At 41.1% G+C, this 22,505-nt stretch overlaps 1 protein-coding gene across 3 annotated transcripts in view; it reads left to right on the plus strand.

The window, feature by feature from the left end:
* LOC126334650 (ribonuclease P protein subunit p40-like) overlaps positions 1-22,505 on the plus strand; it is a 216,631-nt gene that overhangs the window by 38,349 nt on the left and 155,777 nt on the right. For 2 of the 3 annotated variants that reach the window (XM_049997097.1, XM_049997096.1), the window contains exon 3: positions 18,655-18,816. In XM_049997097.1, the coding sequence (XP_049853054.1) occupies positions 18,655-18,816 (162 nt within the window). Of the gene's footprint in view, positions 1-18,654; positions 18,817-22,505 lie in introns of those variants that run through there. The other variant, XM_049997095.1, reaches the window with a different exon arrangement.

Genomic DNA, 22,505 nt, shown 5'->3' on the forward strand with positions numbered 1-22,505 from the left:
ACACTTGTATATTGACTTTTGTTCATAATCGGAAGAATTTTACAATAATTCGTGCTGATATATGTACTCCATATGACAGGACATGAATGACAGATCTCTAGAATCATAATGACACTTGAACATATTCTATTGTTCTCATGACACAGAGCCATTGTCATGGTACTTTTGCCCTATGGCATGTGGCACATCTCCATGCCGGGACGAGACTGCATAGAATAAACTGTCCAAAGAAGCAGGTATGAAGCATTATAAAGCAGCTATTATTGTCCCACCTTAAAGAAATGCTGTTGCATCAAGTATCACCAGAATACATGCATAGACCTAATGAGTCTTCCAAACAGAATGCATTTTAAACTCACTATCCTAACTAAAACATTTTTCTGATGCCAGTGATCATTTGTCAGTACTACAGTGTGCAAGACATTGTTTTACTAAAGTGATATGTTTCACAACACTAACCTGCAGTACCTCTTTGAAAGTACCAAGTTGTTGCTGAGTCACATTCTACTTGTACTATGATTTTTTGTCCTGAAAATTTGCCATATGTGCTCTGGCCTTCACTAGCGTATGTTTGTGTTTTGATCAGCATTGTCATTACCCGGTTAGTTTCCGGACTTAGTAAATTGTGCTGTCGGTTGTCAGTTTAGCATGTGCATTGCTCATTGGGTCTGGTGCTTATGTCTTCTATAATGATGCATTTAATGCCTTATCCCATGTGCCTATTTCTACATTTCGAGGTGTAGCAGGCAGTGAAAGACTTCCCTGTGTGTGTGTGGGGGGGGGGGGGGGGGCGGGGGGGGGGGGAAGGGGGGGGGGTGAGGCTTGAGAGGAATCACCAGTTCACTGAAATAGGGTTGTATGATGCTACATGTGGCTGACAAAGTCACTTGTCCTGTTTTAGAGGAAGGCTCGTAGCCTGGAAGATCCAGGCAGTCAGAGAGTGTGGGATATTGAGGGGGGAGGGGGAATCATCTCAGATGTGGAATAGGTCCTACCAGATGCCATGAAGAGCACAGGGTGCAGTCAACTTCAGGTGGTGGCCATGTTGGTACTAATGATGTATGCTGCTTTGCATCAGAAACGATGCTCTCTGTTTTGTGGGGCTAATTGAATTGATAAAGACTGCCAGTCAAACAGTACTCCCCCTGTGGATTCAAGGGTTAGAATAGGCCTGAGGTATTCCTGGCTGTCATAAGAGGAGACTTAAAGGAGTCTCACTTGTTTTGGCCTTTATTTGATGGTCCTCCGTTGGGTTTGACCTCCATTTTTCCAAATTTTCCCGAAGAGTGAGCCAGTTGGCAAAGGGTGCCGTACATGGTTCATCATGCGCTGAGACATCTCACATCCTTCGTCACTGTGGATCTGCACTTCTGCTCATTCTCCAGCTGTTGGGCAAGGTCACCCTCCTGGGCGCGTTTTCTGCGCTGATGATGATAATAGACCTGTTTGCTTGGTTGCACCTGATATCCAGCTAGTCCATTGTGGTGGAGCCACTATGTACCCTGTTGTCTGTAGCTCCCTGACCACACAGGGATCGCTCTGTTGATGCCTGTGCTTTTAACTCCCCACATATGCCAGTCACCCCGGGGCTTTGGGACTCCCAGCAATGGACATCCTGCCAGGTGGCCTTTGCTGCAGCCAGGTGGCACCCGTGAGGAGGGCCCCTGGTCGGAGTGGGTGGCATCAGGACGGATGACATCATCTCTTGCCGATGGTCAAGGTATAGCCTCAATGCTAAACAATATGACCTCAAATCGTTACCCTACCCCCCTCCCCCTCCCCCCTGGCCACACCATGAGAGGAATGCCAGGCTAAGGATGGCAGCGAAGCTTATTCAGCCCGGTACCTTGTATGTTCGAGAGTTGATGTGGAATATTTCTTGAGTTGATGTGGAATATTTCTTGTCAATGAAGCCTCAGTTTTTTGTGGAGCATTTAGAGGACAAGTTTGGGGAGGTGGAGGGCTTGTCCAAAATGTGATCAGGGTCAGTCTTAATAAAAACGGCATCCTCTTCCCAGTCATGGGCATTACTTGCTTGTGACACACTGGGGATGTTTGTGTTACCATCACCCTTCATAAGAGCTTAAATATGGTCCAGGGTATTATATTCCATGGGGACCTTCTTTTTCACTCTGATGACGAGCCAACTTAAAACGCCGAGGTGTTCATTTTGTCTGCCACGTCTGTAGGGGTCTGAGAGATAATCAGGTTACCACCGGTGCCTTCATCTTGGCCTTCGAGGGTGCCACATTTGCCCGAGAAGGTCAAGGTGATGGTCTACTGCTGTGATGTCAAGCCATATATCCCTCTCTTGATGCGGTGCTTTAAGTGCAGGAAGTTTGGCCATATGTCATCCCGCTGTACTTACAATGTCACATGTCAAGATTGTGGACATCCTTTGCATCCCAATACTCCATGTGCCTCGCCTCCAATCTGTGTCAATGGCGGAGAGCATAATTACCCTTGCTCACCAGACTGCAAGATTTTGCAGCAAGAAAGGAAAATCATGGAATATGAGATCCTGGATCGGCTGACCTACACTGAGGCTACAAGGAAATTTGAGCACCTCCATCATGTGGCTATGACTTCCACTTACGCCACCACTACGAGAACTGTTATAGCCCCATCAGTTCCACGAATTCCAGTTGGCTCTTAGAGCCAGAAGACTACACCCGCCCCCTTTATGGTGGGGGTCACTTCCCTCCCTGTTGCTCCTGCACCACATAACTTGGAGCATTGCAGCCCCCCCCCCCCCCCCCCAACCATCGGGGATATCAGTCTCCACTTCTGCGTTGGAGAAGCGTAAGTCTTCTTCGGCTCCTCTCGCTAGGAAGGGGTCCCTTGGGTCACACTCTTCCCAGATTTCTGCTAGTGAGAAAAATGACACCTACCAGTGGCTGAAGTGCCCAAAAGCAGTTGGTTGTAGGGCTTCATGATCATCTTCAGTCCCTGAGACTGAATCGGTGAAGCCCTCCCAGCCAGAGAAACCCAATGAGCAGCGAGAGAGGCCCAAAAAGAAGACCCCAAGACAAAGGGAATTGCAGTTTCACCCGCACCACAGCTACCTACAAGCTCTGCCTCTGAGGATGGAGTGCAGAGTAGGATGGAGTGCAGAGTCTGGCGTCCACTGAGAATTCAGATCTTGCCAAACACAATGGCTACAAACTGCTGAGGAAATGAGTCGGTGGCGGCAAGTGACCCTGAGGCGTAAAGGGCCTCATTGAATGTTCCATGCCTTCCCAGCCTCACGATCACATTATCCTCCAGTGGAATTGCGGCGATTTTTTCCACCACCTGGCTGAGCTACGGCAATGTTAACCTATAACTGGGTCCCGGCAATGCGGGTTCCTGCCCTTTGTGGCTACAGGGGATATTACAAGAACTGTGGCTAGTATAATAGAGTGTCAGATGGAGTTTGTGTGTATGTCCTGAACTCTGTATGCCTGTGCCCCTTCAAACCTCTTTTGAAGCTATGGCTGCTAGGATATGGACGACACAGGAAATAACACTCTGCAATGTATATGGTTCAGTACCCCTGAACGTATTGGCTCCACTTATTGCTCAACTCCCTAGACCTTTCATACTTTTGGGAGATTTTAACACTCGTAACCCCCTTGTGCGGTGGCACCGTGCTTACTGGCTGAGACAGATATGTCGAAACTTTACTACCTCAGTTCGACCTCTGCCTCTTAAATACTAGGGCCGTCACACATTTCAGTGTGGCTCAAGGTAGTTACTCAGCCATTGATTTATCGCTTTGCAGCCCAGGACTTCTCCCATCTATCCTTTGGAGTGCACATGGTGACCTGTGTGGTAGTGACCAATTCCCCATCTCCCTGTCACTCCCCTGGCATCATGCTCACAGCCACCTACCCAGATGGGCTTTCAACAAGGCCGACTGGGAACCCTTCACCTCTGCTGTCTCCATTGACTCTCCCCCACATGGTGCCATCGATGTTTTGGTTGAGCAGGTAACTACAATGATCATTTCTGTAATGGAAAATTCAGTCCATCGTTCTTTGGGGTGCCCCCGCAAAAGTCGGAACCTTGGTGGTCCCTGGAAGTCGCTGAGGCAATTAAAGAGCGTGGGTGCTATACGTCACCTTCCAAAGTCTGGATAAAGATCAGCCATGTTTTTGGGTATACCAGACCCCAACAGGTATCCCTGGCATTAACATGAATGGTGTATTATTTACCGACACAGACATGAGTGCCGAGCACTTTGCTGAGCACTATGCTCGAACCTCTGCATCGGAGAATTATCCACCAGCCTTTCGCATTCTCAGACGGCAGATAGAAGGGAAAGTCCTCTCGTTCACTACACACCACAGAGAACCATATAACCCCCTATTTACAGAATGGGAGCTCCTCAGTGTCTTTGCACATTGTCCAGACACTGTTCCTGGGCCAGATCGGATCCATAGTGAGATGCTTAAACATCTCTCATATGACTAAAAGTGTCATCTTCTCGTCATCTTCAACCGGTTCTGCTGCAATGGCATCTTTCCATCGCAGTGGTGGGACAACACCATCATTCCGGTGCTCAAACACTGTCAAAAACCACTTGATGGGGATAGCTATCGGCCCATCGGCCCTACCAAGGTTGTTTGTAAGTTGCTGGAAGGTATGGTGTGTCGGGGGTTGGGTCTGGGTCCTGGACTCAAGTGGCCTACTGGCTCCATGTCAGGGCAGCTTCCGCCAGGGGCACTCTACCACTGATAATCTTGTGTCCCTCGAGTCTGCCATCTGAACAGCCTTTTCCAGATGCCAACACCTTGTTGCCATTTTTTTCGATTTCCAAAAGCATATGACACGACCTGGCAACATAATATCCTTGCCGCATTATATGGGTGGGGTCTTCGTGGCCAACTCCCGATTGTTATCCAGAATTTCATATCGCTCCATACTTTCCGTGTCCAAGTCAGTGCCTCCCATAGTTCCTTCCGTATTCAGGAAAATGGCATTCCGCAGGGCTCTGTATTGAGTGTCTCTCTATTTTTAGTGGTTATTAATGGTCTAGCTGCAGCTGTTGGCCCGTCAGTCTCACCTTCTCTGTACGCAGATGACTTCTGCATTTCGTACTGCTGCTCCAGGACTGGTGTTGTGGAGCGGCATCTACAGGGCACCATTCATAAAGTACAGTCATGGGCTCCAGCCCATGGCTTGCAGTTTTCAGCATGCATTTCTGTTGGCATCGCACCATTCAAAATTTATGTTAATGATGATCCACTCACTGTAGTGGAGACATATTGATTCTTGGGACTAGTTTTCGATGCCCGATTGACTTGGCTAGCTCACCTTCGTCAGCTTAAGCGGAAGTGCTGGCAGTACCTCAATGCTCTCCGCTTCCTGAGCAACACCATCTGGGGTGCAGATCGCTCTACGCTGCTGCAGCTCTACAGAGCCCTTGTTCAGTCCCGCATTGACTATTGGAGTCTGGTTTGCGGTTCGGCAGCACCCTCAGTGTTTACTCGACTCAGTGCACCGTTGTGGCGTTCGACTAATGACAGGAGCTTTTAGGACAAAGTGGTGACTAGCGTCCTCGTGGAGGCCGTAGTCCCTCCATTGAAGGTTAGGTGTGCACAACTGCTGGCCAGTTACATTGCACATATTCATAGTTTTCCTGCACATTTGAATTACTGTCTCCTTTTCCCAACCTCAGCAGTTCATCTCCTGCATTGGCGGCCCAGGTCAGGGCTTGCAATTGCGGTTCACGTCCAGTCCCTTCTGTCTGAACTGGAGTCCTTCCTGGTACCACCTCTCCTGGAGGTCCATTCACGTACACCTCCTTGTTGTACACCTGGGCTGCAGTTTCTTCTGGACTTTTCATATGGCCCTAAAGACTCCGTTAACCCTTTGGCTCTCCGCTATCACTTCCTCTCGATTCTTGACATGTACTGGGCCTTGAAATGCTTTACAGTGACTGTTCAATGGCTGATGGTCACGTAGGCTTTGCATATTTCCATGGAGGACATATTGGATTGTGCTCCTTGCCGATAGTTGCAGTGGTTTCACTGCAGAGCTGGCAGCCATATCCCATGCTCTTTAGCACATTCGCTCATGCCCTTGCGAGTAATTTCTGCTGTGTACTGACTCAGGTGAGCAGCGTATAAACTATTGACCATTCTTTGTTAGCGTCCATTCAGGAGTCCATCTGCGCCCTGGAATGGTTCCATCATTCAGTGGTGTTTGTATGGACCCCAGGACACGTCGGAATCCCAGGCAATGAACTTGCCGACAGGCTGGCCAAACAGACTACACAGAAACCACTTCTGGAGATGGGAGTCTCCGAAACTGACCTACGTTCTGTCGTACGCTGCAGGGTTTTCCGGCTTTGGGAGATGGAATGGCGAAACAGTACGTACAACAAACTAGGTGTCATTAAGGAGACTACAAACATGTTGAAGTCCTCCATGCGGGCCTCTCGCAGGGACTTTGTGGTTCTCTGCTGGCTCCGCATTGGCTAAGCTTGGGCGATCCATGGCTACCTCCTGTGTCATGAAGACTCGCCTCAGTGTCGTTGTGGTGCCTGGTTGATAGTGGCCAATATTCTGGTGCACTGCCCCACTTTGGCTGCCCTGCAACGAAATCTTGGGTTACCGGACGCGTTGCTACTAATTTCATCTGACAATGCCTCATTGGCCTTATGTTTTATTCGTGAGGATGGGTTGTATCATTTGATCTAAGTTTAAGCACCTATCCTTTGTCCCTCTGTGGCCTCCAGCCTAGTGCTTTTAGGGTGGAGGTTTTAATGAGTTGCAGAGTGGCTAGCTTCTCCTTTTTATTATCATGGTCAGCCAGCCATGGTAATCTGCTCTCTTGTTTTGATCTCTTCTAGATGTTTCTTGCATCTCTCGCCACCTCTTCTTCTTCTTTTTTTTTCATGTCAGTTTTGTCCATTTTAGTGTTTTGACCTTCTGTCATTCTTGTGATTTTCGCCTTTCTTCCACCTGTGTTTTATACATCTCGATTACTTTACTCCCACGCTTGTGGAATTATTTTAATTGGAACAAGGGATCGATGACGTAGCAGTCGATGACGGCAGCACCAAATAACTTCTGTGTTATATATATATTAAAAACAAAGATTCCAAGACTTACCAAGCGGGAAAGCGCCGGTAGACAGGCACAATAAAATAACACACAAACACACACACAAAATTACGGGCTTTTGCAACCGGCGGTTGCTTCGTCAGGAAAGAGGGAAGGAAAAGGAAAGAAGAAAGGATGTGGGTTTTAAGGGAGAGGGTAAGGAGTCATTACAATCCCGGGAGCGGAAAGACTCACCTTAGGGGGAAAAAGGGATAGGTATATACTCGTGTGCACACACACACACACACACACACACACACACACACACACACACACCCATACATACATACACATCCATCCATAAAGGAAAGAAGAAAGGATGTGGGTTTTAAGGGAGAGGGTAAGGAGTCATTACAATCCCGGGAGCGGAAAGACTCACCTTAGGGGGAAAAAGGGATAGGTATATACTCGTGTGCACACACACACACACACACACACACACACACACACACACACACACACACACACACACACACACCCATACATACATACACATCCATCCATACATATTCAGAAATTCCCCCTAAGGTAAGTCTTTCCGCTCCCGGGATTGGAATGACTCCTTAGCCTCACTATTGTTAGTGACAAAAGAACAGTTGAGATTCTGAATTGTGAAAAACTCTTATCTTTGGCTTGCTAGAGGCAAGACATATTTTATGATATGTTTGTAGCCAACTCTTTTCTAAATGGATTTAAATTTGTTTCTAATGTGAGACGGTAAGAGTTACTTACGAGAAGTTAAATGTTTATATGCGAAGTGCGAATTTTGTTCTTATGAAGCTCAAATATACCAAAAGTTATTGAAAAGTATTCTTCGAGTACCGAATTATTTCGAAAGTGGTGGGAGAGTCTTTAAGGTTCCTATACCTAGTGTCATTCTTCAGAGAAAAAGTTTATAGAGATTCCGGTAGCCAGCTATCCAGAGAAGAAGATGGGCTGTATACACCAAGTAAGTCGAATTGTACTAGAGAAGTGGGAAGTTCGTGCATACTCTTCATACACTCTGTCGTCAAAAATATTAGAGGTGGAAGATCGGTATCTATAAACTGAAAACTTGCACAGATCACAGTGATGCTCAAGAAAGGATGTAGGAGGAATCCAATGAATTACATCCCCGTATCACTGATGTCAATTTGCAGTAGGATTTTGGAACATAGACTGTGTTCGAACATTATGAGTTGTCTTCAGGAATGCGATCTATTGATACATAGTCAGCACAAGTTCAGAAAATATTGTTCTTGTGAAACGCAACTAACCCTTTATCACAACTAACCATTTATTCTCATGGAATAATGAATGCTATTGACAAGGTATTTAAAGTTGATCCCATATTTCTAGATTTCTAAAAAGCTTTTGAAACCATTTCTCACAAGCAGGCTCTATTAAATTGTGTACCTTTGGAGTATCGTCTCAGTTGTGTGACTGGATTCATGATTTGCTATCAGAAAGGTCAAAGTTTATAGCAAAAGTCATCAGGTAAAATGGAAGTGATATCTGACATTTTCCAAGAAAGTGTTAATAGGCTATCTGGTGCTTCTAATCTGCAAAAATGGATTAAGAGACAATCTGAGGAGCCAGTGTAGATTGTTAGCAGTTGATGCTGTCATCTTTCTACTAAAGCCATCAGAAATTCAAAACTAGTTACAAAATGGTGTAGGTAATATACATTTATGGTGCTAGAAGTAGCAATTCGTGCTAAATAATGAAAAAAAAATGAAGTCATCCACATGAATACTGAAAGAAATTCCTTAAAGTTCGGCTGCATGTTAAATTACACTCTTTGCTTAATTATCTTTTTATAAGGTCACTGTTCTTGAATTGTTTTGATGCGGTGGATTTGCTATTCAGTGCCATCAACTCTTGCCATGTGACTTCCTCTCTACATTCAGATGATTGAGGCCTGGATGAGAGCATTGAAGTATTTGAGCTATTAAATTATGTAAATGTTTTTCAATAACTCTTCTGTTCTTTATTGCTCTGATATAACAACAACAACAACAACAACAACAACAACAACAACATAGGGTGAACAGATCACTCACTAGTCAGTACATCAGAATATTGTCTCCGAACAGGCTCTTAGAACAGAATAGAATGACATTTTCCTTAAGCTTTTTTCATCTGTTTTTCCAGATGTTGTCATTTTTGGCAGCACTCTTATTCTCTGCCTTCCAAAACACTTTGCAACACCAAAGCATAAGTGTCCCTTTCACAGCAGGTGGAGATGCTTAATCAGTGTTGTGCCTCGGTGACATTCTGTGTTCGCGCATCTCAGTCCGACTCTTTACATCCGCCGAACCAATGCACACCCAGTAGAAAGTTCTGTACATACTAACCACCTAAACAACATTTTCTTGAGAACGTCTTTCATCTGATTGTGAGGAAGTGATGGAACAAGTTCCACTGGATGAACAACTTGTTTTACCAAAGATTCTTGCAGTAAGATGAAAGATGTCTTGTGAAACAAATTTCTTAACTAATTGCAATCTCTTATGACCTTTAACTTTTTGTTAAATTGTTGTTATTATCAAAGTTAAGGTCACTTGAGACCGAGATCCCCTTCCATTCACACAATAAAATAAAATTGTGATCATTTCTCTTGTCCCATTTATATCAATTTTTGATTATTTTAGTTTTAACAGTATTAAACATCATATTAGGCAGTTTTGTATTAGATACGTATTATTACCTAATGCAACTTACTTGTAAATATATTCATTTCTTTCTTTAGATTATTTGTTTAAATTGCTTGTGACTATCTGCTTAACCATTACCCTCTTTTGCACATCAAGAATACCCACGAGACAATGGTCCTGTTTTACTAGGCTTGATCATTATCTCATTACTTCTACTCAAGGGTGATTGTTTTTTACTATTTTGAATTTGTCATCTATAACAGCACAAGATTCTCAAATTTGTTGAGATAGGAACGTTTTAAGTCTTTATTTACGATAAAGAATTGCATGCTGATGTTTCACTCTATGCTTATTTCCATGACTTTGTATCTCATATTTGTGGCAAGTAGGCATGTAAAGAAATGAAAATTCAAAGCATCAGTCATTGCCCAAGTAAATCTATTATACTTTAAGTAGTTTGGAAAACACTTTGATAGCATGACTAACAATCACTCAGACAAGTATAAAAACTAATCACTGAGGTAATAAACATAACTAAATATAATTGCGCACATGTAGCAAATAGATAAAGTTAGTACCATTTTGTACCAAGCCATGTAAGAGACATCACATCCCTAATGATCAGTGATGTCCATAGATTAATTACTACCACCTTCTCCCAGGTTGGGAGAATGATCCTTTAAGTCTCTAAATGTAGGATGCCTGAACCAGCACATGGATCACTACTAATAAACTTTTATACTTCAACTGATAATTGACATAACATATTATGTAAAGCACATTCATAGCTTAATACTCTATTCAAATATTCCTTAATGTCCATACACTCATTAGATTAATGCTTATAAGCAATACACATCTTAGCATCTGCACTAGTCATCAAACTTCCCTGACACAAACAGCAAGAAGCACGTAATTCCTCCTCCGAATATTCATTATTATTTATGTAATTTTTTTAAATAGGCCTACAGTCATCGTATACTGAAGAATACTCACTAGGACAAATAAATTCTCTCTTCAGTGCTACTTGAAATTTGTCCTAATAATATCTTAAAATTATTTCTGCATTTAGGTCTCCAATTTACTGTTTCCTGTTGTAACAATAAACTTAATTTTCAAGATGTCTGCCCAACCTTTGGATAACACTTTGTTAAATTGCTTCAGAAATACCACTGGGTGTAAGATAACCATTTAGTTTGAACTGTAGAAATTATTTCTGGTATTTTACAATATCACCCAAAGAATTTGTGATAGTGCTTGCAGAATCAACATTCTTTTGTACTTGTGATTCAACTAGTGTCTGTAGGTGCTCGTTCAAACTAGTTGAAGCATTTGTATCACTGGTTACTTCGACCACTTCTCTATTATATTCTAACACATCTGCTTGATGTTGTGTGTTTGAGATTTGAATTTTCATGTTTTTGAACTCCCTAGTTGGTAGTTTCTATATGTGTTTCAATTTGCTCTATACCTCTTTAAACTGTTCTACAACTTCCTACCTGACAAAATCACATTGTTTTTCTATTTCAAGCTGTAACTCCTTAGGTAATTTTACTAAGGTAGCCCCTATTTGAAACTGAAGAATGTGCTTTTGTAACTAACTCCTCCACTTTCGTTTTTAAATTTGTAATACTAGTTTACAACACTTCTTTATTGGCTTCCATATTAACAGACAGCTCTTGTTTAGTGGCTTTAACACTTTTGACAGTTTGTCCAATTTCTTTAGTGCTTCTGACAGACTGCTATGCTATGGTAGCTATGCAATAACAACACAATATGTTTCTCACAAGACCATGGGAACCTGTGCTAGTGTTTTGATATGAACATAAAGAACCAGTAATACATATACTTACACCACTTCAGAAACAGATCACTACAAAACAAAATTTTAGCTTGTGGATGATTACAGCTCACCTAATCAGGCACACAGCTAGATGCACTGCTCAGCTGATGTATTGTTTGTGGGTAAAGTGACATCGTGATGAGCTACTTTGCAATTATCATGCAGCCAACTGACTGGTCGGTGTACTGAGAAGTGATGCAGCACTACCGTTGCATTGGCCAGTGCAGAGACGCTCCTGGAGATCACTGCTCCACTCATAGCCTTGAAATCAGCACTTGGAATTCTTTCATATCATTGACGTACTGCTCCTTGACTCGTGTACCAGAAGTTTTCAGTCAATTACCCAACTATGTCTTACTTTTCGCTTTCTTGTTATGGTCAATTGTTTCCTTATATTCAGTTTTGTGCAGCAATTCAATTTTTTTGGTTTGCCAAGTGGAAATTCTTTCTTCTTTTATTTACTTTGGGCAGCACTAAAGAGTGTGCTCACCTGTGTAGCCCTCACTGTTTACCTCAGTTGCTCTAGGCAGTGTCATATTTTCTTCCACCACTTTTCAAAATGCTTCCTATTTTTGATAAAACACTCTTCTCTTCATCCCCTTATCCCCATCCTCACTTAGGATGCCAAAATGGAATGTTAACTTCAGTGTTCTACAGCTGGGATAAGGCGAGGAGATGTGTTGCCTTCAAACTGATCTCTCACTCTGATGCTATCCTGGATACTTTTTACTATAATTGTCTTCTTATATGGTCGCCTTTGTTGAATTTTCTTGATGCAGTGGACCTGATGTACAGTGCCACCAACTCTTGCCGTGCAGCTGCTTCTCTATCTGCAGAGGGTTGAGGGATGGAAGAGAGCTTCAAAGTGTTCGAGCTACTAAATGACATAAACATCTTTCAGTAAGTCTTCTGTACTTCGTTGCTCTGATGTAACAGTTAAAACATAGTGGACAGGTCTCGTAGTAGGCAGTACATCAGGTCATCATCTCCAAACAGCCTCTTCACATAGAACACAATAGAATGACATTTCCTTAAATTCTTTCAACTATTTTTCTGGGTGTTGTCATTGTTCTCTGCCTTCTAAAACACCGCCTAGCTGCAACACCAAAGTGTAAGCGACACCTTCACAGCAGATGTATGTTCTATGCTTACATGTCTCGCTCAGACTCTTTACGTCCATTAAACCAGCACATGCACAGTCTAAAGTTATCTACATACTACCTACCTAAACAGTGTTTTACAAGATCATCTTTTCTCTGATTGTGAGGAAAAGGTGGAACATGTTTTTCTGGATGAACAAAGTATTTCACCACAGCTTGTCTGTCCTCTGCTAGAGTATTGCTGTGCGATATGGGGTCCTTATAGTGTGTGCAAAATGCCATGGCTGCTAGATGCGTAGTTGACTGGGGAAGTGTGGGGAGAGTGGTTGTGGTGGGGGGTTGCTCAGAGCACTGTAGGTGAAACGTCGAACACTCGAGAAGTGCCCATTCTAAGCTGAAGCCTATCTTACATTTTTTTGTAAATATTAAATGGGTCCCCTCCATGCCCACACTTACATTATGACCCTTCAGGAAGATCTACTGTCACCTCTGCTTTCATTAGTATCTAAAAAGAATTCTGCCGAAATTTATTTTAGCCTTTCTTGTTAATCATTGCTCACTTTCAGAGAAACATCATGAGTGGTGAATTTTGAGTAAAACCTGCACATTTCTCTGGATGTCATGTCAAAATTTGCTTCTTTTGCCAAAACACAGCATAGTTTACACTGTCTCACCACACTAACATGTTGTGCAGACACAGTTGCAAGAGATTTCTGAAACAGTGATTTATTAAGTGTATTAAGTGAGGAACTGAGGAAAAGTAAAGTCAGTAGCTTTTGAAAAAGCACATCCTTGGTACAAAAAACAGCATGTAATGTCTTCACATATGTTGTACCAAAACCCATAGCATTTTTTGTTTCACCAGCTATCGTGTTGTTGTTGTTGTCTTCAGTCCTGAGACTGGTTTGATGCAGCTCTCCATGCTACTCTATCCTGTGCATGCTGCTTCATCTCCCAGTACCTACTGCAACCTACATCCTTCTGAATCTGCTTAGTGTACTCATCTCTCGGTCTCCCTCTACGATTTTTACCCTCCACGCTGCCCTCAAATGCTAAATTTGTGATCCCTTGATGCCTCAAAACATGTCCTACCAACCGATCCCTTCTTCTAGTCAAGTTGTGCCACAAACTTCTCTTCTCCCCAATCCTATTCAATACCTCCTCATTAGTTACGTGATCTATCCACCTTATCTTCAGTATTCTTCTGTAGCACCACATTTCGAAAGCTTCTATTCTCTTCTTGTCCAAACTAGTTATCGTCCATGTTTCACTTCCATACATGGCTACACTCCAAACAAATACTTTCAGAAACGACTTCCTGATACATAAATCTATATTCGATGTTAACAAATTTCTCTTCTTCAGAAACGCTTTCCTTGCCATTGCCAGTCTACATTTTATATCCTCTCTACTTCGACCATCATCAGTTATTTTACTTCCTAAATAGCAAAACTCCTTTACTACTTTAAGCGTCTCATTTCCTAATCTAATTCCCTCAGCATCACTCGATTTAATTTGACTACATTCCATTATCCTCGTTTTGCTTTTGTTAATGTTCATCTTATATCCTCCTTTCAAGACACTGTCCAGTCCGTTCAACTGCTCTTCCAAGTCCTTTGCTGTCTCTGACAGAATTACAATGTCATCGGCGAACCTCAAAGTTTTTACTTCGTCTCCATGAATTTTAATACCTACTCCAAATTTTTCTTTTGTTTCCTTTACTGCTTGCTCAATATACAGATTGAATAACATCAGGGAGAGGCTAAAACCCTGTCTCACTCCTTTCCCAACCACTGCTTCCCTTTCATGCCCCTCGACTCTTATTACTGCCATCTGGTTTCTGTACAAATTATAAATAGCCTTTCGCTCCCTGTATTTTACCCCTGCCACCTTTAGAATTTGAAAAAGAGTATTCCAGTCAACATTGTCAAAAGCTTTCTCTAAGTCTACAAATGCTAGAAACGTAGGTTTGCCTTTTCTTAATCTTTCTTCTAAGATAAGTCGTAAGGTCAGTATTGCCTCACGTGTTCCAACATTTCGACGGAATCCAAACTGATCCTCCCCGAGGTCTGCATCTACCAGTTTTTCCATTCGTCTGTAAAGAATTCGCGTTAGTATTTTGCAGCCGTGGCTTATTAAACTGATAGTTCGGTAATTTTCACATCTGTCAGCACCTGCTTTCTTTGGGATTGGAATTATTATATTCTTCTTGAAGTCTGAGGGTATTTTGCCTGTCTCATACATCTTGCTCACCAGCTGGTAGAGTTTTGTCATGACTGGCTCTCCCAAGGCCGTCAGTAGTTCTAATGGAATGTTGTCTACTCCGGGGGCCTTGTTTCGACTCAGGTCTTTCAGTGCTCTGTCAAACTCTTCACGCAGTATCGTATCTCCCATTTCGTCTTCATCTACATCCTCTTCTATTTCCATAATATTGTCCTCAAGTACATCGCCCTTGTATAAACCTTCTATATACTCCTTCCACCTTTCTGCCTTCCCTTCTTTGCTTAGAACTGGGCTGCCATCTGAGCTCTTGATATTCATACATGTGGTTCTCTTCTCTCCAAAGGTCTCTTTAATTTTCCTGTAGGCAGTATCTATCTTACCCCTAGTGAGATAAGCTTCTACATCCTTACATTTGTCCTCTAGCCATCCCTGTTTAGCCATTTTGCACTTCCTGTCGATCTCATTTTTGAGACGTTTGTATTCCTTTTTGCTTGCTTCATTTACTGCATTTTTATATTTTCTCCTTTCATCAATTAAATTCAATATTTCTTCTGTTACCCAAGGATTTCTAGCAGCCCTCGTCTTTGTACCTACTTTATCCTCTGCTGCCTTCACTACTACATCCCTCAGAGCTACCCATTCTTCTTCTACTGTATTTCTTTCCTCCATTCCTGTCAATTGTTCCCTTATGCTCTCCCTGGAACTCTCTACAACCTCTGGTTCTTTCAGTTTATCCAGGTCCCATCTCCTTAATTTCCCACATTTTTGCAGTTTCTTCAGTTTTAATCTACAGGTCATAACCAATAGATTGTGGTCAGAGTCCACATCTGCCCCTGGAAATGTCTTACACCAGCTATCAATAGCCCTTAAAAATTACATTCTTTTATCGAAAAAGTCTGTAGTTTTTGGAATAACACGATAGATAATGAAGTTTTATGTAATATAAATATGGTAAAATACTCTCCTCCTCGTGTATTAACATTTGCCAAAATCTCATTTTGACACCTGAAACTGTTTATGAAATATGAGGAATGTTTTGGATATTTCATTGTGTCTTTGTCACTGCCATGGTGCGATTGCAAGTGAGTGTGCTACATCAGATCAGTTTTCTCAAGATTGGTGACAGATAGATACCTGTACCCAAGTCTAAAGAAAAATGCAATATGTTAGCTAAGTTTCATATACAACAACATATTATGTAATATGAACCAAATGCAAAATCATAGTGACCTCTATTTTTCATTATACACTTTTCCAAATTTCGCACATTGTCTTACGTTTACATAAGTATCAAAATAACTGTGACCATTAACGAAGTGATGGTCACCTCATCATGAACCTGACATATAAAGCTATAAGTAAAACGAAAATGATTTTTTTTAAATTAAATTAATTTTTTTGTCCTTTTTTTTACTGAATAGTTTGTAAAATTGTTTGAGAAAGATTACAGGGTGCCTGCCTCAATTCTGTCATCGCTGACTGGCCGAAAGGTGGAAAAACACTTATTGGTGTCCCTTTGTAAACAAATGAATGAACTCGCCCAGCACCTTGGACGAAAACTGGTCATTGTGCATCACTCACCATATTCTTTGTGAGTTGTAACAGACAAGATTGATGCAAGACAGCAAAAAAGTTCAAAGAAGAACAGCTTGTTTTATGTCATTGTCAACATTTGTACACCCTTCTTTGAAAGTTTTTACCCTTTGTGTATACGTATTGATTTGCCAAAACAACGTGTACTATTTCCAGTGCAGTGCAGTGCTGTGCTGCACTTTGACCCACAATTGAAACTAACTTTAATACAAACTTTCATTCCATTTTTCGAAAGGTGGTAACTGTTCAGCTTGTCACAATGCAAGTAACGTTTTGGCAGCAAATATAAAGTAGCCATTTGGCATTTAGTGTTGAAGTACATAAAAATGAGTATACCAGCAATGTCTACTGTATCCCTTGCAGTTGTGCCATTTCATACATTGGTCGGACCATCAGGACTATGGAGGACTGATGTATTGAGCATAAGCATCACAACAGCCGAGCATATCTCCTAGTGCTGAACATCGCCTTGGTACTGGTCGTCACACGGAATATAATAGCATGGAGAGTCTAGCATGAACTTCAGGCTATTGGGATAGTGTTGTTAAGGAATCAGTTGATATTAAGTTAACAAGTGACCTTGATATTCCACCCTGTTGATTCACAGATGAGCTTTTAAATAAAGACAGAGATTTTTTTATTAAATTCTACTCTTTCCCTGGTCAAACAACAGAGGAACAGAATTAATACCACTTCACCTGTGGGGTGAAATATGCTCTGGGTGGACTGAAATTTTCACTCTACAGTGGAGTGTGCGCTGATATGAAACTTCCTGGCAGATTAAAACTATGTGCCAGACCGAGACTCGAACTCGGGACCTTTGCCTTTCGCGGGCAAGTGCTCTACTGACTGATCTACCCAAGCACAACTCACGCCCCGTCCTCACAGCTTTAATTCTGCCAGTACCTCATCTCCTACCTTCCAAACTTCACAGAAGCTCTCCTGCGAACCTTCGTGCTTGGGTAGCTCAGTCGGTAGAGCACTTGCCTGAGAAAGGCAAAGGTCCCGAGTTCGAGTCACGATCCGGCACACAATTTTAATCTGCCAGGAAGTTTCATGCTCCGGGGCGCTTTGTGTGTGTGTGTGTGTGTGTGTGTGTGTGAGAGAGAGAGAGAGAGAGAGAGAGAGAGAGAGAGAGAGAGAGAGAGAGTGTGTGCACGCGCGCGCATAACATCCACATTGGATCTGCGCTGATTCTTGCAGATAATAACGGTCACCACTCTAAAAGTTCGCATGGTTCAGCTATTCTGTCAACAGTCATGTATGTTGGACTACTTCCTACATGCTGAAAGAAAATTCTTCACTACTCAGCAGTATTGAAATAATCAGTTTACTTCTTTCCTCATTGACTCATCTATATTTGAGGAACTCAGGTCAAAGAAACAACAGATCCATTTTATAGCAATCCTGAATAATGACAATCGTGTAACTCAACATACATTGACGTATGTCTACCATCAGAGGAAGTCAGCTGAAAGTCTCATATAAAGATGTGTCACAAATACTAACAGAGAGATAGAGTGGCTGGCCAGTACTTACCTCAGCTCAGTACAGCCGATAGATAACACAAAACAGAACATAAAATTTACATTCATAGCTTCCCGAACTTTGTTCCTTCATCAGGAGGGAGAGAGGGGGAAAAAAGAGAAGAAGGGAAAGTGGATTCAGTTACTCACAACCCAGGTTATGAAGCAACAGGGAAAGGTAAACAGGGAGGGTAGCAAGGATGGAGGCATGGTTGTCAGAGGGAAGCCAAAGTATTCTACTGTTAAGTACTGTGCCAGCTTCAAACCAAGCCACTGGAGTTGGCGGTCATGTGCGCATAAGATGTGCATGCTTGTGTGTATGGATGGTGTCCTTTTCTCTTTTCCTGATGAAGGCCATGGGCGAAAGCTTTATGTAAGTTTCTTAATTGTGTCAGTCTGCAGCTTAATGTGTTTTCTGTATGGTAAGTAGCAATCTGTCGTTTCCTTCCTTGCTTTCTCATAATTTACTAGTTTTCTCAACTGAACTTCCTTTGATACAGATGTTGTAAGTTCATCGCAATAGTTTTGTTTCTCATTGACTAGTGCAGTATTTGGACAAATATAAATACTGGTTGTGCAGAATACATAGTTAGGCTGTAATTCTACATTTGCAGTATGAGACTGATAACATCATTATTGCAGGTGAACTGACTTTATTGAGCGACAATACCCGAATTGATGTGGATGATTCTATTGCTGTCACCCCAAATGGCTTGTTGATTCTTTCTCTGAACAAAGGAACATATCAACAACTTGGACTTGAAGGAAGACGATCTTTCTTTCAGAGAGACTCTGATAGATACAGTAAGTTGTATTCACATTTTTTTTATACATTCTTATCATTTCATTCAAGAACCTCTGTTTGAAATCAATATACATAATAATTCTGCTGTAGCATTTGTTTCATCTACATGTGTCACAGCTTATAAATTTATCATACAAAACAAAAACATTAATATTTTGCTTTCCATCATAGACGGAATACAACCCCTGACCATTTCCTAAATCTAACCTTTGATTCAATTAATTGTAATAAATATTTAAATATAGAGAAAATATCATATGCCTTTCAGAAGGAAGAATTATTTGATTTAAAAAGTGACTGCCAACTCTGATTAATTCTCACACGATAAAATGCTTCAACTGATGTGTAGGCCAGTATATTTTCAGATTATCTTCAGTCTCCTACTTATTTTCATGTGTACAAAAATAAATATCTGCCAGTCGCAATACAGATCAGTGTTTAGATTTTGTGAATTTCAAAACCACCCAGTGAGTGAGGGGCTGTGAATGATTGATGTATTTCACAGACGCAGTCATTTTGAATTGAGAGTTTTCTGTTACGTTGCAAATGTTTATAGGGAGTCAGAATGTAGACTTATAACAAATAAGGTAGGTTTGTGTAAATAGGTTGCATAATTGTTAACAAAAATATTGACAAAGGATTGCACAGGACAGAGATCGACAGTGTGCCTGCACATATTTTTAGTCACTGAAGTAAGTGGAAGATGATTATTTGAATTGTGATTTGTCATTAGTGACAGAAACATGTAATTTGTGTGACTTTCTTGAGTATGGACATTTCATATATTCACTATTTACAGTTCACTAAAGATTTAAAAACAACTCAAGGAGATGTATCCCAAAGGGGAAAAATGAAGTGAGCTGTATTCTGAGCTTAAAGAGATGTGATTTTGTGAAACTCTTCCAGAATTGCAATGCATTGTGCAGAACAATTGATGGAATGCTGGAATCAAGATTCCCCCCCCCCCCCCCCCCCCCCCCATGGTTATTATGGGTTCACATATGCTGTTTGCTGAATCGAGAGAGAGGGGGGAAAAAATCCAGTGTAGAACTTCAGTTCACCATACATTTCTAATCTCAGTTATATTATCACCCGTACTTGCAATTGAAGGATTTAAGAAAACTTAGTTATCAAAAACTTTTGTCACAAAACTATATCAGTTTCTCATAGTTGACTTTTTATATTTAATGTCAGATGAAACTTTTTTGATTAAATCAGAAATACTTTTAATGATGGGTGTGAGACACTGATGGATTTCACGGTCTCATTAACTTTTCCTTTATGTTTGAAAAGAGACTCTCATGTTATTTCTTTCCATGCTCAATAAATTATAATTTTAATGTATCGTGTTAGAAGCCTGAGAATTTCGCTAAATGCCCTAATAACCATTTCATCCAGCTTTTACTGAATTTATATCATAAATTGGAGTTCAGTCTACCCACACATCTGAACAGAAAGGGAAATTACAAATCCAATGGTTGATTGCACGCACATTAAATGAGTTGGAAAACTCAATATGCAAATTTCCCTTATAAAATAAAACTTTTTTGGGGGAATCAGGAACAACTAAATTATTACTGAAATATAGGATCATTATACAGTAAGATCAGAATGGTTTTGATACCCACAGATCATATTATTAGAAAAGTCCCAAGATGGCATTGACATTTAATCAGAGTAGAAATCTGGTCGCTTTGCAAGTGGATGTACAAGGCAACTGTGATTGCCAAAAATACTCGTGCACAGGCTATTTTGTGGACCAATTGGCTACACCACAATGTTGCAAGTTTGATAAGAGTTTCTGCATATGCTGTCCTTTGCATCCAAATCTCACTCACTCTCATGGTCAGTCTATGTCTCCCTCCTTTCTTTAAGTAGTTTCCCACATTTTTTACCAATCAGAACTCCTTTTTTATTATTTTTTGTGGCTTATAAATTCATAATTCTGTGGAGGATAGCCAATTACTACAAAAACTCAGGCATTGTGGATTGGCGTATTCCTACTCCGTTTTAGGCTGCCTCACAAGAAAAAGGGGGAGACATTGGTTGAAAACGAGAGTAAATGAGATTCCATTGCATAGAGTGTTATGTGCAGCACTCTTACCAAAGTGGTATTGGCATGTGCAGTACATTCAGCTCACAGAGTAGACTGCATACACATCTAATTTTGGCAATTGTGATAGCTGTGTGTATCCTCTTGTGACATGACTGGATACTTTCGTACTCTTTACACATCTGATATGGTGATGGAGATCAGAACATGTTGTTAGCTGAGTAGGTGGCAGACTTTCATGCCAATCTTCATGAACAGTAAAAAAGCCAAATAGATGAGATGAGAGAATGCATAACAGTGCTGGAGAGCATGTCATGGTTAGTTTTATTATGTAGGTGGTGTGCCTCCATCATTAAAAATAGTATGTGTAGACAACCTGACAGGAACGGCTGCACTGATTTAGGTTGGCTATTTCGAACTGATACCACTTAAGCACAGTGAGGCAAGGTGGTCTTCCCCTGAACCAACATTGCTTTGAAGCAAGTTTGGATCAAACGGCTCTTTTCTTTTTCCCTATCTGTCTGTGCTGTATGCTATCTTGAGACCTTTCTAGTAATATGCTTGGTGGGTCTCAGATATATTCTGACCTATTATCTGTTAGTCCTATACTCCAGCAGCATACCAGTTGGTTCAGACTCAAGCGAAAAATGGATTTTATTAGGGAACTTTGCTTACTGGTATTAAGTTCTCCAAATCATTTGATATGCCTGTAACTGGCCAGTGATTGCAGTCATTTGATTTGTAATGTGCCCTTCTGTCTAAATCAGCAACTGAATTTTATATCAGTTGAATAATTCAGTACTCTTTCTTTGTAAAGGTTGGATGAAATGGTTGCTAGGGTCCGTCCACATATGTGGGAAATATCTAGGAAAAGTCTCAGATTTATAATGTGATCAGAAAGACTACAAATTTGCAAGTAAATTATTAGTTTTTCGTACAATGTTCTGCTGGTAGACCTTTTATATCTCTTGTTGACATATAATTCTGTTTGTAGATGGCTGAACTACACTTTTCTCCAAGGAGTAATACTTATAATGTGATTCCACCACATTCCAATAAAGTTTTTAATGTTTGTGGTGTTAATTTGATGCAGCTGTGCTACCTAAGGACAGTATAGAGAATTTTTGTTGATAGCTTGTTTCAAATAAACTAGCCACTGCTACCTTACCAAACTTTACATGAGCTTACCAAAATTTATTTTAAATCTTACTTTATCAAAGATAGAGATACAGACCTGACTGACTTGAATACAAGCGATCATGTTTTACACATGTTAATCTAAATATTAAAAACCGTTCATACTTTTTAACGTGTGTTAGCTGAAATATTAGGCCTTATTGTGATTCTTTTGTATTAATTTATTTCAAATTTCTACATAATCTATCCTCTGTGACACTCAGCTGACACTCTTATTAAACAGTTCATAAATAAATACTAGAACGAGAAGAATATTATATTTTTCTAGAGGCCATATAAATTGAGATGCCCATACTAATAAAGACTTCCATTTAATTTGTTTATCAGAGATAGCAATTTAATGCATTGGGATGAAAGTTACATTGCCTTGTAAAAACCTCATCTAAGTAGGATATCAATAGTACATATTATATGTAGCAACTTTGTGATTGGGATATC

This window comes from Schistocerca gregaria, chromosome 2 (assembly GCF_023897955.1).
Source record: "Schistocerca gregaria isolate iqSchGreg1 chromosome 2, iqSchGreg1.2, whole genome shotgun sequence".
Classification (NCBI taxonomy): Eukaryota; Metazoa; Arthropoda; class Insecta; order Orthoptera; family Acrididae; genus Schistocerca; species Schistocerca gregaria.